The following is a 14,817-nucleotide window of genomic DNA, read 5'->3' on the forward strand; positions in this document are numbered from 1 at the left end:
AATTTCCACAGCAGAGCCCCCCTTTACAGGAATGTCCATAGCAGAGCCCCCCTTTACAGAAATGTCCATAGCAGAGCCCCCTTTACAGAAATGTCCATAGCAGAGCCCCCTTTACAGAAATGTCCATAGCAGAGCCCCCCTGTAGATACTTTGGAAGTCACTTCAGGTTTCTTGAAAAGTTAGTAATATTTAAAGGAAATGTACCATAATAATCAAACATAAATCAGGGGCTCTGTTTGGCCCCCCCTCTGCTCCCTCAACACTTCCTCCATCCCTCTGCCTGATCTCACTGCAGTAGAGGAAGTTTCAGCACACAGAGGGAGAGGGGAAGAATACCTGTGCAGTGTAACAGCCTGTGAAGTGATTGCATGGAGGGGCTCTGGTAGCACCCCCAGTTGCCCTGTCAGGCCCATAAAAGTTGATTTTAGAAGGAAGGAGGCCTTGATAACAAATATTAGCAGATCACCACAGTCACGGTGCCTGCATCCAGGAGTAAGTGTCCCTGGTTTATCATGATGGATTCTCATGGTAGATTCCCATTAAGTGTTAACCTTTAACACTCTGCTTTCCCCCCAAGACTACCATAAGTAATATCACTAACTTCTAAACCAGGCTATACCGAAAGATATGATATTGAACATGTAGAAAACTGAGTATAATGAGATAAAGGTAAATGAAGGGGATTTTGCAATGTCTGATGTAGGATTTATTTGCCCCGGGATTTGGGAACAGTAATGGCATCAGAAAGGTTGATCTGACCTTATTCTAAATTCTTGTCAGTAGAATGGCTTGAGGTCTGAATGTACTGAACTAAATTGTAGAATATAACTAAGTCTGTAGAGTTCTCATTACTTTCTTTTTGCCTTCCCGAAGCTTGAGAATCGCCTTATTGATCAGATACAATGCGCTCTAAGGGATATAACAAGTGTCCTCCTTATCCTTCTTACATGTAATGACCAATATCCCAAATCTCAAGATTTCTAGTTTGTGAATCCCAGAAGAACATTAGGATTAAGCATTGTCTAACTTTACAAATCCATCTGGTATATACAGCAGCAATACTTTTTAACTTCTAAATGAACTGGAAGACAGTGGGGGTCATTTACTAAGGGCCCGATTCACGTTTTCCCGACGTGTTACCCGAATATTTCCGATTTGCGCCGATTTCCCCTGAATTTCCCTGGGATTTTGCCGCACGCGATCGGATTGTGGCGCATCGGCACTGGCATGCACGCGACGGAAATCGGGGGGCGTGACTGAACGAAAACCCGACGGATTCGGAAAAACCGCCGCATTTAAGAAAAAAAAAGTGTTGCAAAACTTGCACTTACCTTCACTAGGAATAGGCCGGTGAACTTGAGTGCATTTCGGCGGGCCTCGGGGAACTTCAGCGCAGCAGCGCCACCTGGGGGACGTCGGAGGAGCTACCTTAGTGAATCCCGGCCGGACTCGAATCCACCGCAGAGAACGCGCCGCTGGATCGCGAATGGACCGGGTAAGTAGATCTGCCCCAGTGATTTTCAGTCTTTGGCTCCTCCAAACTTTGACTCTTAGATGGTTCTGACAACCACCAGTTCTCCGATCAAACTGGGACTTGTCATTTAGCAATGACATAACATACTTTGTACTGAATGACTCTGAAGCTGCCCCTGATGCTGCCCTCCATCTTGCTGCGGGGCTTGCTGCCTGAGGCAAGAGGCTCAACTCACCTAAAGGATGGCGAAACCCTGGGTGTGTGTCCACACCTGACCATATAAATCATCTATATGCTCCTGGTGGACCTTCTACTCTAAACAATAGGCCCTTACATGAAGGTAGCTTCCATTTTTCGGGAAAGGCTCTTAACAAGCTTACAGAAATCTAGGTTATTTACACAGAATATTTACACTTCTAGCCACAAGCAGCTGTGATGTCTATAATACACGGGATGGCAACGTTCCCAGGGATTTTAGAGAATATAAAATGTCACATTACAATACTGAAAAGTCTCAGTTTGAAGCTCGATGTCAGTCTTGACACCAGAAGAACAAAGCTTGTCTACATATCTGTATTATGGAGCAATGACAAGAATGGACATTTGTATCTAAATATCATGGAACAATATCCTGTTCTATAACAGTCACTTAGTCTCTGTACACACTGCAAGGGAAACCATCATGATAGTGCTAGGTCCGTTCATTGTATTGCTTCATTAACTTTCCTGTTAAATACAATAAAACTGGGGCTCGAAATGTTGTTTCTGGTCATAATTAGAGATGAGCGAGCACTAAAATGCTCGGGTACTCGTTATTCGAGACGAACTTTTCCCGATGCTCGAGTGCTCGTCTCGAATAACGAGCCCCATTGAAGTCAATGGGAGACTCGAGCATTTTTCAAGGGGACCAAGGCTCTGCACAGGGAAGCTTGGCCAAACACCTGGGAACCTCAGAAAAGGATGGAAACACCGCGGAAATGGACAGGAAACAGCAGGGGCAGCATGCATGGATGCCTCTGAGGCTGCTTAATCGCACCATTATGCCAAAATTATGGGCAACAGCATGGCCATGACAGAGTGACAGAATGAAGCTAGATAGCATCTAAAACATGCAATAATTGACCCTGACACTATAGGGGACGGCATGCAGAGGCAGCGGCAGCAGGCTAGAGAGTGGCATGGCGACATACCCTAAATGGACTCAGGCTTCAAACCAATGGGTGGCAGAGAGGAACCAAAGGAGGTGAGCAAGAAGCGCTCAAATAATATCGGTACATGATAAAAGTTTGCCAGTATATTTTGTGGATTACACAGCAGGGTGGCGACAAAGTTAACATGGAAGCCATGAAAACAACCCAAAATTCTGCCTGACACAGCTCGTTTGATAAAGGGACCATGTATGGAGGCAGTGAACTAGTAGTAGATTAAAGGTGCTGCAGTTAAAACTATGTTAGTTGGATCTTGGCATGGAGCTGGCGCTCCGCTGCCAGGCGAGCTTTCGCCAATCCAAGCCCCTGTCTCTAGGCTACTCCCCAAACAGCACTTCTAAGAACCTTTTGTATAAGATCAAGTGTAGTAGCGTTCTTATAAGTTTAGGATATGGCGGGTGAGGGGAATGTAAACAGATGCGCAAGAAGCGCTGAAATAATATCGGTAAATGATAAAAGTTTGCAAGTATATTTTGTGGATTACACAGCAGGGTGGCGACAAAGTTAACAAGTTTGATGTGGAATGCCCTGTAATAGCTCTTGGGCGGTGTGCCTTTTATCGCCTAGGCTCAGCAGTTTGAGCACCGCCTGCTGTCGCTTAGCGACGGCACTGCTGCTGTGCCTAGAGCTACCGACTGATGGCGCCATGGCCACGGATGGTAATTCGGAGGAGGAGGAGGTGGAGGAGGGGTGGGAGGAGGAGGAGGTATACTAGACCTTTGAGACCTGGACCGAGGTAGGCCCCGCAATTCTCTGCGTCGGCAGTATATGACCAGCCCCAGGGTCAGACTCGGTCCCAGCCTGCACCAAGTTAAGTGTAGTAGCGTTCTTATAAGTTTGGGATATGGCGGGTGAGGGGAATGTAAACAGATGCGCAAGAAGCGCATGATGCGCATGGAGCTGGCGCTCCGCTGCCAGGCGAGCTTTCGCCAATCCAAGCCCCTGTCTCTAGGCTACTCCCCAAACAGCACTTCTAAGAACCTTTTGTATAAGATCAAGTGTAGTGGCGTTCTTATAAGTTTAGGATATGCCGGGTGAGGGGAATGTAAACAGATGCGCAAGAAGCGCTGAAATAATATTGGTAAATGATAAAAGTTTATTAGTATATTTTGTGGATAACACAGCAGGGTGGCGACAAAGTTAACAACTTTGATGTGGAATCCATGAAAACAACCCAAATTTCTGCCTGACACACCTCGTTTCATAAGGGGACGATGTATGGAGGCAGCTATATGGACGACTTTTGGAGGTAGCAATGGAGACAACGTGTGGAGGCTGCTATGGAGACAATTTAATTTGGATAGTGCCTGTATGTGGCAGTCCAAAAAAGTTTTCAAACCAGAGGAGCAGGTAGGTGGCCCTCCAGAAAAATGAAATAGATTGAGTGCCTGTATGTGGCAGTCCAAAAAAGTTTTCAAACCAGAGGAGCGGGTAGGTGGCCCTCCAGAAAAATGAAATAGATTGAGTGCCTGTATGTGGCAGTCCAAAAAACTTTTCAAACCAGAGGAGCAGGTAGGTGGCCCTCCAGTAAAATGGAATAGATTGAGTGCCTGTATGTGGCAGTCCAAAAAAGTTTTCAAACCAGAGGAGCGGGTAGGTGGCCCTCCAGAAAAATTGAATAGATTGAGTGCCTGTATGTGGCAGTCCAAAAAACTTTTCAAACCAGAGGAGCAGGTAGGTGGCCCTCCAGTAAAATGGAATAGATCGAGTGCCTGTATGTGGCAGTCCAAAAAAGTTTTCAAACCAGAGGAGCAGGTAGGTGGCCCTCCAGAAAAATTGAATAGATTGAGTCCCTGTATGTGGCACTCCCAAAAATTGTTTAAAACAGAGGACCGGGTAGGTGGCCCTCCAGAAAAATTGAATAGATTGAGTGCCTGTATGTGGCACTCCCAAAAATTGTTTAAAACAGAGGACCGGGTAGGTGGCCCTCCAGAAAAATTAAATGCATAAAGTACTATAGCAAGAGCCAGTGGGCCCTGTCAAAAAATAGCCAGTTTCCTCTGCTTTACTGTACAAAGAGGAGGAGAAGGAGGAAAATGAGGAGGAGGAGGAGTGGATAAATTATTCAGGTTGAGCTTCCTTCACCTGGTGGAGATTGGAAATTATGAGAAATCCAGGCTTTATTCATCTTAATAAGCGTCAGCCTGTCAGCGCTGTCAGTCGACAGGCGTGTACGCTTATCGGTGATGATGCCACCAGCTGCACTGAAAACCCGCTCGGACAAGACGCTAGCGGCAGGGCAGGCAAGAACCTCCAAGGCGTACAGCGCCAGTTCGTGCCACATGTCCAGCTTTGAAACCCAGTAGTTGTAGGGAGCTGTGTGATCATTTAGGACGATGGTATGGTCAGCTACGTACTCCCTCACCATCTTTCTGTAAAGATCAGCCCTACTCTGCCGAGACTGGGGACAGGTGACAGTGTCTTGCTGGGGTGACATAAAGCTGGCAAAAGCCTTGTAAAGCGTACCCTTGCCAGTGCTGGACAAGCTGCCTGCTCGCCTACTCTCCCTCGCTACTTGTCCCGCAGAACTACGCACTCTGCTGCTAGCGCTGTCAGAAGGGAAATACTGTTTCAGCTTGTGAACCAGGGCCTGCTGGTATTCATGCATTCTCACACTCCTTTCCTCTCCAGGGATGAGAGTGGAAAGATTTTGCTTGTACCGTGGGTCCAGGAGAGTGAACACCCAGTAATCGGTGCTGGAATAAATTCTTTGAACGCGAGGGTCACGGGATAGGCAGCCTAGCATGAAATCTGCCATATGCGCCAAAGTCCCAACGCGCAAGAATTCACTCCCCTCACTGGCCTGACTGTCCATTTCCTCCTCCTCCAACTCCTCCAACTCCTCTTCTTCTGCCCATACACGCTGAACAGTGAAGGACTCAACAATGGTCCCCTCTTGTGTCTCGCCAACATTCTCCTCCTCATCCTCCTCCACCTCCACCTCCTCCGATATGCGCTGAGAAACAGACCTAAGGGTGCTTTGGCTATCAACAAGGGAATCTTCTTCCCCCGTCTCTTGTGACGAGCGCAAAGCTTCCGACTTCATGCTGATCAGAGAGTTTTTCAACAGGCCAAGCAGCGGGATGGTGAGGCTGATGATGGCGGCATCGCCACTGACCATCTGTGTTGACTCCTCAAAGTTACTCAGCACCTGACAGATATCAGACATCCACGTCCACTCCTCATTGTAGACTTGAGGAAGCTGACTGACCTGACTACCAGTTCTGGTGGAAGTTGACATCTGGCAGTCTACAATCGCTCGGCGCTGCTGGTAAACTCTGGATAACATGGTCAGTGTTGAATTCCACCTCGTGGGCACGTCGCACAACAGTCGGTGAGCGGGCAGTTGGAGGCGGCGCTGCGCTGCCCTGAGAGTGGCAGCATCTGTGCTGGACTTCCTGAAATGCGCACAGATGCGGCGCACCTTCGTGAGCAAATCAGACAGATTGGGGTATGTCTTGAGGAAACGCTGAACTATCAGATTTAACACATGGGCCAGGCATGGCACATGTGTCAGTCTGCCGAGTTGCAGAGCCGCCACCAGGTTACGGCCGTTGTCACACACAACCATGCCTGGCTTCAGGTTCAGCGGTGCCAGCCACAGATCAGTCTGCGCCGTGATGCCCTGTAATAGCTCTTGGGCGGTGTGCCTTTTATCGCCTAGGCTCAGCAGTTTGAGCACCGCCTGCTGTCGCTTAGCGACGGCACTGCTGCTGTGCCTAGAGCTACCGACTGATGGCGCCATGCCCACGGATGGTAATTCGGAGGAGGAGGAGGTGGAGGAGGGGTGGGAGGAGGAGGAGGCATAGTAGGCCTGAAACACCTGGACCGAGGTAGGCCCCGCAATCCTCGGCGTCGGCAGTATATGACCAGCCGCAGGGTCAGACTCGGTCCCAGCCTCCACCAAGTTAACCCAATGTGCCGTCAGCGATATATAGTGGCCCTGCCCGGCAGCACTCGTCCACGTGTCCGTGGTCAGGTGGACCTTGTCAGAAACGGCGTTGGTCAGGGCACGGATGATGTTGTCTGACACGTGCTGGTGCAGGGCTGGGACGGCACATCGGGAAAAGTAGTGGCGGCTGGGGACCGAATACCGAGGGGCGGCCGCCGCCATGAGGTTGCGAAAGGCCTCGGTCTCTACTAGCCTATAGGGCAGCATCTCCAGGCTAAGCAATCTGGAGATGTGGACATTAAGGGCTTGGGCGTGCGGGTGGGTTGCACTATATTTGCGTTTCCGCTCCAGCGTCTGGGGTATGGAGAGCTGAACGCTGGTGGATGCTGTGGAGGATCGTGGAGGCGACGATGGGGTTTTTGTGGCAGGGTCCTGGGCAGGGGGCTGACTATCAGCTGACACAGGGGAAGGAGCAGTGGTGTGCACGGCCGGAGGTGAACGGGCTTGTTGCCACTGAGTGGGGTGTTTAGCATTCATATGCCTGCGCATACTGGTGGTAGTTAAGCTAGTAGTGGTGGAACCCCTGCTGATCCTGGTTTGGCAAATGTTGCACACCACAGTCCGTCGGTCATCCGGTGTTTCCTTAAAGAACCTCCAGACTTCTGAAAATCTAGCCCTCGCCGCAGGAGCCCTCGCCACGGGAGCTTCACTAGTTGACACATTTGGCGCTGATGCACCAGCTCTGGCCCTGCCTCTCCGTCTGGCCCCACCACTGCCTCTTCCAACCTGTTCTGGTCGAGGACTCTCCTCTGTCTCAGAAGCACTGTGTTCACCTGGCCTATCAACCCAGCTTGGGTCTGTCACCTCATCATCCTCCGATCCCTCAGTCTGCTCCCCCCTCGGACTTCCTGCCCTGACAACAACTTCCCCACTGTCTGACAACCGTGTCTCCTCATCGTCGGACACCTCTTTAGACACTTCTTCCACTACGTCAAGAAGGTCATCATCACCCACAGACTGCGACTGGTGGAAAACCTGGGCATCGGAAAATTGCTCAGCAGCAACCGGACAAGTGGTTTGTGACTGTGGGAAGGGTCCAGAAAACAGTTCCTCAGAGTATGTCGGTTCAAATGGCAAATTTTCCTGGGAGGGGGCAGACTGGGGGGGAGGAGGCTGAGGTGCAGGAGCTGGAGGAGTGCCGATTTCGGTGACATGGGTGGACTGCGTGGAAGACTGACTGGTGGACAAATTGCTCGAAGCATTGTCGGCAATCCACGACATCACCTGTTCGCACTGTTCTGGCCTCAACAGTGCTCTACCACGAGTCCCAGTAACTTCAGACATGAACCTAGGGAGTGTAGCTCTGCGGCGTTCCCCTGCTCCCTCATCAGCAGGTGGTGTCTCACCCCGCCCAGGACCACGGCCTCTGACCCCTGCAGTAGTTGGACGCCCACGTCCCCGCCCTCGTCCTCTACCCCTAGCCCTCGGGTTAAACATTTTTAAAATGAGAGTTATAACTTTTTTTTGTGTTTTTTGTTTTTTTTTGTGTTTTTGAGTTTTTAAAAACAAACGATGCTATCCTATAGCTATGGCTATTTTCTAGCCAAGTATGAAAGCACACTACTATGCCAGATGAGATGACACTGAGTTATTAAACAAAATAAACGTAAAATAAAAAAGGACAAATGGCAGACTGTGCCTAATTGAAATCCAACCCCTAATAAATTTTCCCACTTCGGTCTTTGCAATGGATATGTGCGTCACTAAGCGCAAAACACAGCGGTCGCAAGTCTCACTACAAATTGCTCACAATTGGCTAGTAGATGCACTGCAGCAAGTACAGCCACCAGCAGATCAACCAGAAATCAAATATATAACGCTACTGTAGGCGTAAGCCGTTTGGATTCTCCTATGGCTATTTTCTAGCCAAGTATGAAAGCACACTACTATGCCAGATGAGATGACACTGAGTTATGAAAAAAATAAACGTAAAATAAAAAAGGAAAAATGGCAGACTGTGCCTAATTGAAATCCAACCCCTACTAAATTTTCCCACTTTGGTGTTTGAGGTGGATATGTGTGCCACTAAGAGCTAAACACAACGGTAGCAAGTCCCCCTGCTAATTCCTCACAAAATGGTACTAGATGCAAATAAAAAAAAAAAAAAGTAGAACGTTATTGTAGCCCTAAGAAGGTCTGTTGGGTTCTTGTAGAATCACTCCTGCCTAACAGTAAGCTAATAGAACACCCTAACGCTTTCCCTGACCAGCAGCAGCTCTCTCCCTAGCGGCATCCAGACACAGAATGATCCGAGCAGCGCGGGCAGCGGCTAGTCTATCCCAGGGTCACCTGATCTGGCCAGCCAACCACTGCTATCGACGTGTAAGGGTACCACGTCATGCTGGGTGGAGTGCAGAGTCTCCTGGCTTGTGATTGGCTCTGTTTCTGGCCGCCAAAAAGCAAAACGGCGGGAGCTGCCATTTTCTCGAGCGGGCGAAGTATTCGTCCGAGCAACGAGCAGTTTCGAGTACGCTAATGCTCGACCGAGCATCAAGCTCGGACGAGCATGTTCGCTCATCTCTAGTCATAATACAAGACCTAGGGGGTCATTTATCTTTATTCTTCCTTTTTTCTGTCTTTTTTTAAGACTTTTTTTGGTGCATTGAAATTTTTGCACCTTTTTTAGGGACATTTTGAAATTTTGATATTTGTTTATCGTCAGTAAGGCCAAATTCACACGACCGTATGGCGACATATATACGGCTGCCATATATACGCCCCCTATAGGCCAGCAATTAGAGCACAGCATGGTATGGCACGGTGCAGCACACATGCGGCGCCATACTGTTCCGTGCCCGGGAAAAGATAAGACATGTCCTATCTCTTCCCGTAATACGGCGCCGTGCACCATATATCTTAATGGAGAGGGGCGGGGGCGAGCGACGCTCTCACCCCCTCCTCCTCTCCTGGGCGCTGACGTGTGGTCGTCGTGCTACATTACGGCGGGTACACCTTAGTGTGAATGCAGCCTAAGACACATTTATCTTCTATTCCAGATGCGTTGAATGTCGCGCATGACATTTTTCATTTCAAATTGTCTAAACTTTGAGACATTTTTTGGCGCAAAAAACTCCAGACGAAACCATACTTAAGGAAAACTTAGAAAATGGAAAGAAGGGGCTTGAGGCATTTGTGGAACATTTTTGAGACATTTGTAACAAGTGTCTCAAAAAGAGAACTGAACAAAAATCAACACAAGGAAAAAGTGAGATAGATAAATTACTAAAGAAGCAGACGGTAAAAAGACAGGCAAAAACTAGCCAAAACAAACAGAGATAAGATTAATGACCCCCAAATCTTTCTGTGTGATGACAACTTTTGTCTTTATATTCCATTACGAGACAGGGACATCATGGACCTAAGAGCCACTCTGATGAGGGGTCCCACAGGACTGTATATTCACAGTACTCTCTGTTATAATTGGTGGAGTGCTATTTGCTTCTCCCTCCACTCTCCATAGACTTCTATGTAACCTGACACCACAGTGATCTTCTGTCCGTGTCTTGCTAGGAAGATGGAATTCAGCAGAGATTTCTGAGTGAAAATCAGATTAGAAGGAATGAGGGAGACCTCATGTAAGCTTCAGCGATTCATTGGTATGAAGTATTACTCATTTGCTTAATTTATACCATGTAAACCCCCTTTAAATAGCTTATGAAGAAACCATAGGTCCAAAAAGCACCAAAGGCATTTGTAATGATCACATTCCCAATCTAAACCCTAAATTCACAGTTTTTTTTACATATTGATAAGTCCAGAATTAAATATTCACACAAGGCAAATGTGCTTAATTTAGTAATTTATAGGTCACAGAAGGCCCTTGACCGATGCCCCTTGTTAGAGCAAACTGCCCGTATGATAGATGATTATTCCAGATAATTATAGGACGCGCATCTGTCAGGCTGGCGCTTCCCTGTCCATCACCTTCCAGTTCACAGATATCAGCGTTCTGCATTGTAATCGCTGCTCTCCGCGACACTTAGCTGCCAAATGGGGCGAGAATTGTGCTGACAGGTGCTGCTGGTTTGGCAGCGGTCACAGTGTAATTCTTTATTGCGTTTGCTTGCTACCGTTTGGCTGTACGCTGCTCTGTACTGCAGTTGTGTTTAATCGATTTGATACTACGGTATGTGCAACATAAAAAGTGTGAGCAGCGATATTAAGGAATTGTTTAGTGCAGTTATTCCGGAGTTCCCTGCACACATTGCGGCTCATTTACTAAGGGTCCGAACGCCGCACTTTCGTCGAGTTTCCCGAATATATTTCCGATTTGCCCTGAATTTCCCCGGGATTTTGGCGCACGGGATCGGATTTTGGCGCATCGGCGCCAGCTTGCACGCTGGCCCGTCAGACAACCCGATGGATTCAGACAAACCGCGAAATTTAAAAAAGGATTTGTGTCGCAAGATCAAACACTCACATGCACCGGGAAGAAGCAGGTGAACTCCGGCGGACCTCAGCGGGGAAGCGACACATGCAGGAACTCAGACGCACGATCTTAGTGAATCACGCCGGATCCGAATCCTCATCGGACAACGCACAGTGGGATCATGAAGGGGCCCGGGTAAGTAAATCTGCCCCATTGTCTATATAAATAGTGCACAAATTTGGGCTCATCTACTCAGGGTCGCGCTGCTCACTTTCGTTGGACTGTTCGCCTTTTTCGTGGGATTGCACGACTTGAACAGGTATTTAACAACCTTTTTTTGGCGGAGCTGCGCTGCTTTCATGTGACGCAATATAGGGGGCAGGCCGTAAGACGATCTGACTGTGCAAGCCCAAGCACTTACATGCACCAGGAAGAAGAAGGTGAACTCTGTCTGACCTGAGCGGGGAAGCGACACATGCAGGATATCGGGCGCACGATCTTAGTGAATCGCGGCAGATGTGCATTATCATCAGACAATGCACTTTCGGTGATCTCAGTACAGTAAATCTCCCCCATTGCCTAGATAAATAGTGCATACATTGGTGTTCATTTACTAAGGGTCCCGGACTGCACTTTCGTCAGACTGTGCATATTTTTCGGGGATTACACGGCTTTAATAGGTATTTAATAATTGTCTGCGCTGGGATTGTGTCACACGTGATCGTTTTTTGGTGCAGCTGCACCGGCTTTACAGTTCGTGCCGGCGGACGATCCGACTGATTCGGACTGAGCGCGGGATTTAACATTCAAATTGTGTCGAAAGACAATGCACTTACATGCACCAGGAAGAAGATGGTGCACTCTGTCGGACCTGAGCGGGGAAGCGACACATGCAGGATATCGGGCGCACAATCTTAGGGAATCGCGGCACAGTGCATTCTCATCAGACAATGCACTGTCGGTGACCTTTGAGGTCCATCCATGTATAAGATCCTGTTTCCACATGAGGATCCTCCGGTATTTTGGTGGGCCCTTGTGGGAGTGTAGTAAGTCATACTGAGCTTCTTGTGGATTTCAGGACAATGTAATGGCAGCCATATTGGTTATCCCCCCTCCCCAGATATAACTAAGAAACTCCACATTTCCAACTCAATAAATATATGTATTTTGTTCTTCCAGGGTATCAGCAGCCTTTTCAGTTCTTTAAAAGTGGTGCGACTTCTACGCTTGGGACGTGTGGCAAGGAAACTGGATCATTACATCGAATATGGCGCAGCCGTCTTGGTCTTGTTGGTGTGCGTCTTTGGCCTGGCAGCTCACTGGTTGGCCTGCATATGGTACAGTATTGGAGATTATGAAGTCATCAATGGAGACACCATCAGAAATGAAAGCTGGCTCTTTCAATTGGGAATGACCATTGGATCTCCGTATCGGTATAACGTTTCGGGCTCGGGAAAATGGGAAGGTGGTCCGAGCAAGGATTCTGTCTACATCTCCTCCCTGTATTTTACTATGACCAGCCTCACTAGCGTGGGATTTGGGAATATTGCACCTACTACAGACGGAGAGAAGATCTTTGCTGTGGCCATGATGATGATTGGATGTAAGTACGCCATTTCAATCAATCGTAACTTGTAAGGTGTGTAGCCTTTCTCTGCTGTAGTGTCTCATCCGTGAGTTTGTTATTGGGCTTGTAATGGAATAACGCCTTAAGGAATCCACATTAAACATTGTTTATTTTATCTCTTCTTAAAGGGATTGTCTAGGATGCACTATAACAGTACAATGCATGTGTTTGTGTTGCTCTGAAGACAGCAGTCATTACCAGGGCCAGTGCCAGCACTGGGCATACCCGAGCAAGTGCCGGGGCCTAGAGCTACTGGGTGGAGGGGGGCATAAGGATATACATAAGGAATCTATGGGGGGGAGGGGAGCTGTATCTAATGAATCCATAAGGGGTGAGGGGACTTTACTGAATTTGTAATACCGCTATGTGAGTACACTGCAAAGAGGCCTATTGAGGCTCTGCCGCCCAGGGGCCTACTAAAACCTTTAGCTGACCCTGGTCATTACTATAATATTTTCCCTCCCACATTCGGCTGTTCAGGATTGTAAATGTATAACTTTCATGTTTTTTTAATGAATGTAATCTTGTAACTTTCTTCTATATCTTAGCATAGCATACAGTATCACCTCTCCTTGCTTAGCTTTGTCTGGGTGTAAGACAACTGGCTGCAGTAGGATCCTATTTCTGACAGTAACTGGCTGTAGCAGGAGCTCGTTCATTTCACCTTAGCCATTAAGGAGATGAAAATGGAAAAGATCAGACTCTTACACCTGCTGAAAATCCTGAACACTGACAAACAATGGGGATAAGGGATTCTCTAAACTTTTATGATTTTGTTCTATGTTTACTGTGAATTTAGCCTAAGAGAAAGCTGTGTTCAACCATCAGCCAATTTAATTTAGGGTATTGGGGAGATGCTGCAAAAATGCTTGATATAGAGATCACAGAGAACTTAAGAGTGAAGGACCGCCCCCAGTGCACATGCAGGACCCGTAGCCATTGGACTAAAAGTTTATTTTTCCAAACCCAAGTAGACATTGTAAAGAGGAAAGAGGTTCTTTGTCCAATCACCTGCTTATCAGACTGTCACATCTGCGACAGCTAAAGGTTTCATGTATATTGTGTAAATAATAGGGGGCTATGCTCTTGGGGGTTGGCGATTACCAATCAATCACCGGAAGAAGAAGAAAAGATGAAACGGGCAGAAAATAGAAGTAATTATCACCTCTTTAGGTCTCATCCAGTTCTAGCCATACGGGGCCTTTGATGTGTTTTATCTGTAATCATCCATAGTTAGCGATTCTTTGATTCCGCTTTCTCTAATGCTTCACTTTTATTACGACTGGTTTTAAACTTTACAATAATTCTATTATATGAAATGGTGGAGGACGTCAGTGATATGGATTACTGCCGCAGGACTGTACCGTCTGTTATTTCCTATTTATATCAGAGAAGTCTTCTACTCAGGAGGTAAAAGGCTCATAGTGAGACTTCCAGATTAATCCAGATACTATGGGGCATTACAGTGTCCTACTACCGGGCCCTTCCCTCTGGCTGGTTCTGAGATGGGGGTCCTGTCAGTATCCTGTTGCCTCTGACCGTTCTTTTTATGGGGTCCTGTTAGTTTCCTGCTTTGTATCCCTTGCCTCATACTGTTTGCATATGGAGGTCCTCCTGTCAGTAACCTGCTGACAAGCCCTTCCCTCAGACTGTTAATATTATGGGTCCGATGTCAATATCCTACTGACAAGCCCTTAACTAGTCTCTGACTGGTCCTGTTATGTGGACCCTGTCAATATCCTGCTGCCTAGTCCTTTTATCTGGTGTTTTTTTTTATTATGGGGTCCTGTCAGTATCATGCTTCCTAGACCTGTCCTCTTTCTGTTTCTGTTATGGGGTCCTGTCAGCATCCTGCTTCTAGCCCTTACCTCTAGTTTTGTCTGCATTGGAGTTCCTATTCATACCCTTCTTTGTAGCCCTTGACTCATACTGTTTCTGTTATGGAGTTTCCCTTTTGGGTCCCCTGTCAGTAACCTAATGACAAGCCCTTCCCTCTGACTAGTTCTGCTATGGGGTCCTGTCGGTTTCCTGCTGACAAGCCCTTCCCTCTAACTGGTCCTGCTATGGCAGTGGTGGCGAACCTATGGCACGGGTGCCAGAGGCGGCACTCAGAGCCCTTTCTGTGGGCACCCGGGCCATCACTCAGCACACCAGACAGAACTCAAAGAATCTTCCTGCAGTTCCAAG

At 47.7% G+C, this 14,817-nt stretch overlaps 1 protein-coding gene across 8 annotated transcripts in view; it reads left to right on the forward strand.

The window, feature by feature from the left end:
- KCNH1 (potassium voltage-gated channel subfamily H member 1) overlaps nucleotides 1-14,817 on the forward strand; it is a 250,984-nt gene that overhangs the window by 78,136 nt on the left and 158,031 nt on the right. For all 8 annotated transcript variants that reach the window (XM_072140190.1, XM_072140192.1, XM_072140194.1 and 5 more), the window contains one exon: nucleotides 12,183-12,606. In XM_072140190.1, coding sequence (XP_071996291.1) covers nucleotides 12,183-12,606 — 424 coding nt within the window. The remainder of the gene's footprint in view (nucleotides 1-12,182; nucleotides 12,607-14,817) is intronic.

Source organism: Engystomops pustulosus, chromosome 3 (genome assembly GCF_040894005.1).
Source record: "Engystomops pustulosus chromosome 3, aEngPut4.maternal, whole genome shotgun sequence".
Lineage (NCBI taxonomy): Eukaryota > Metazoa > Chordata > Amphibia > Anura > Leptodactylidae > Engystomops > Engystomops pustulosus.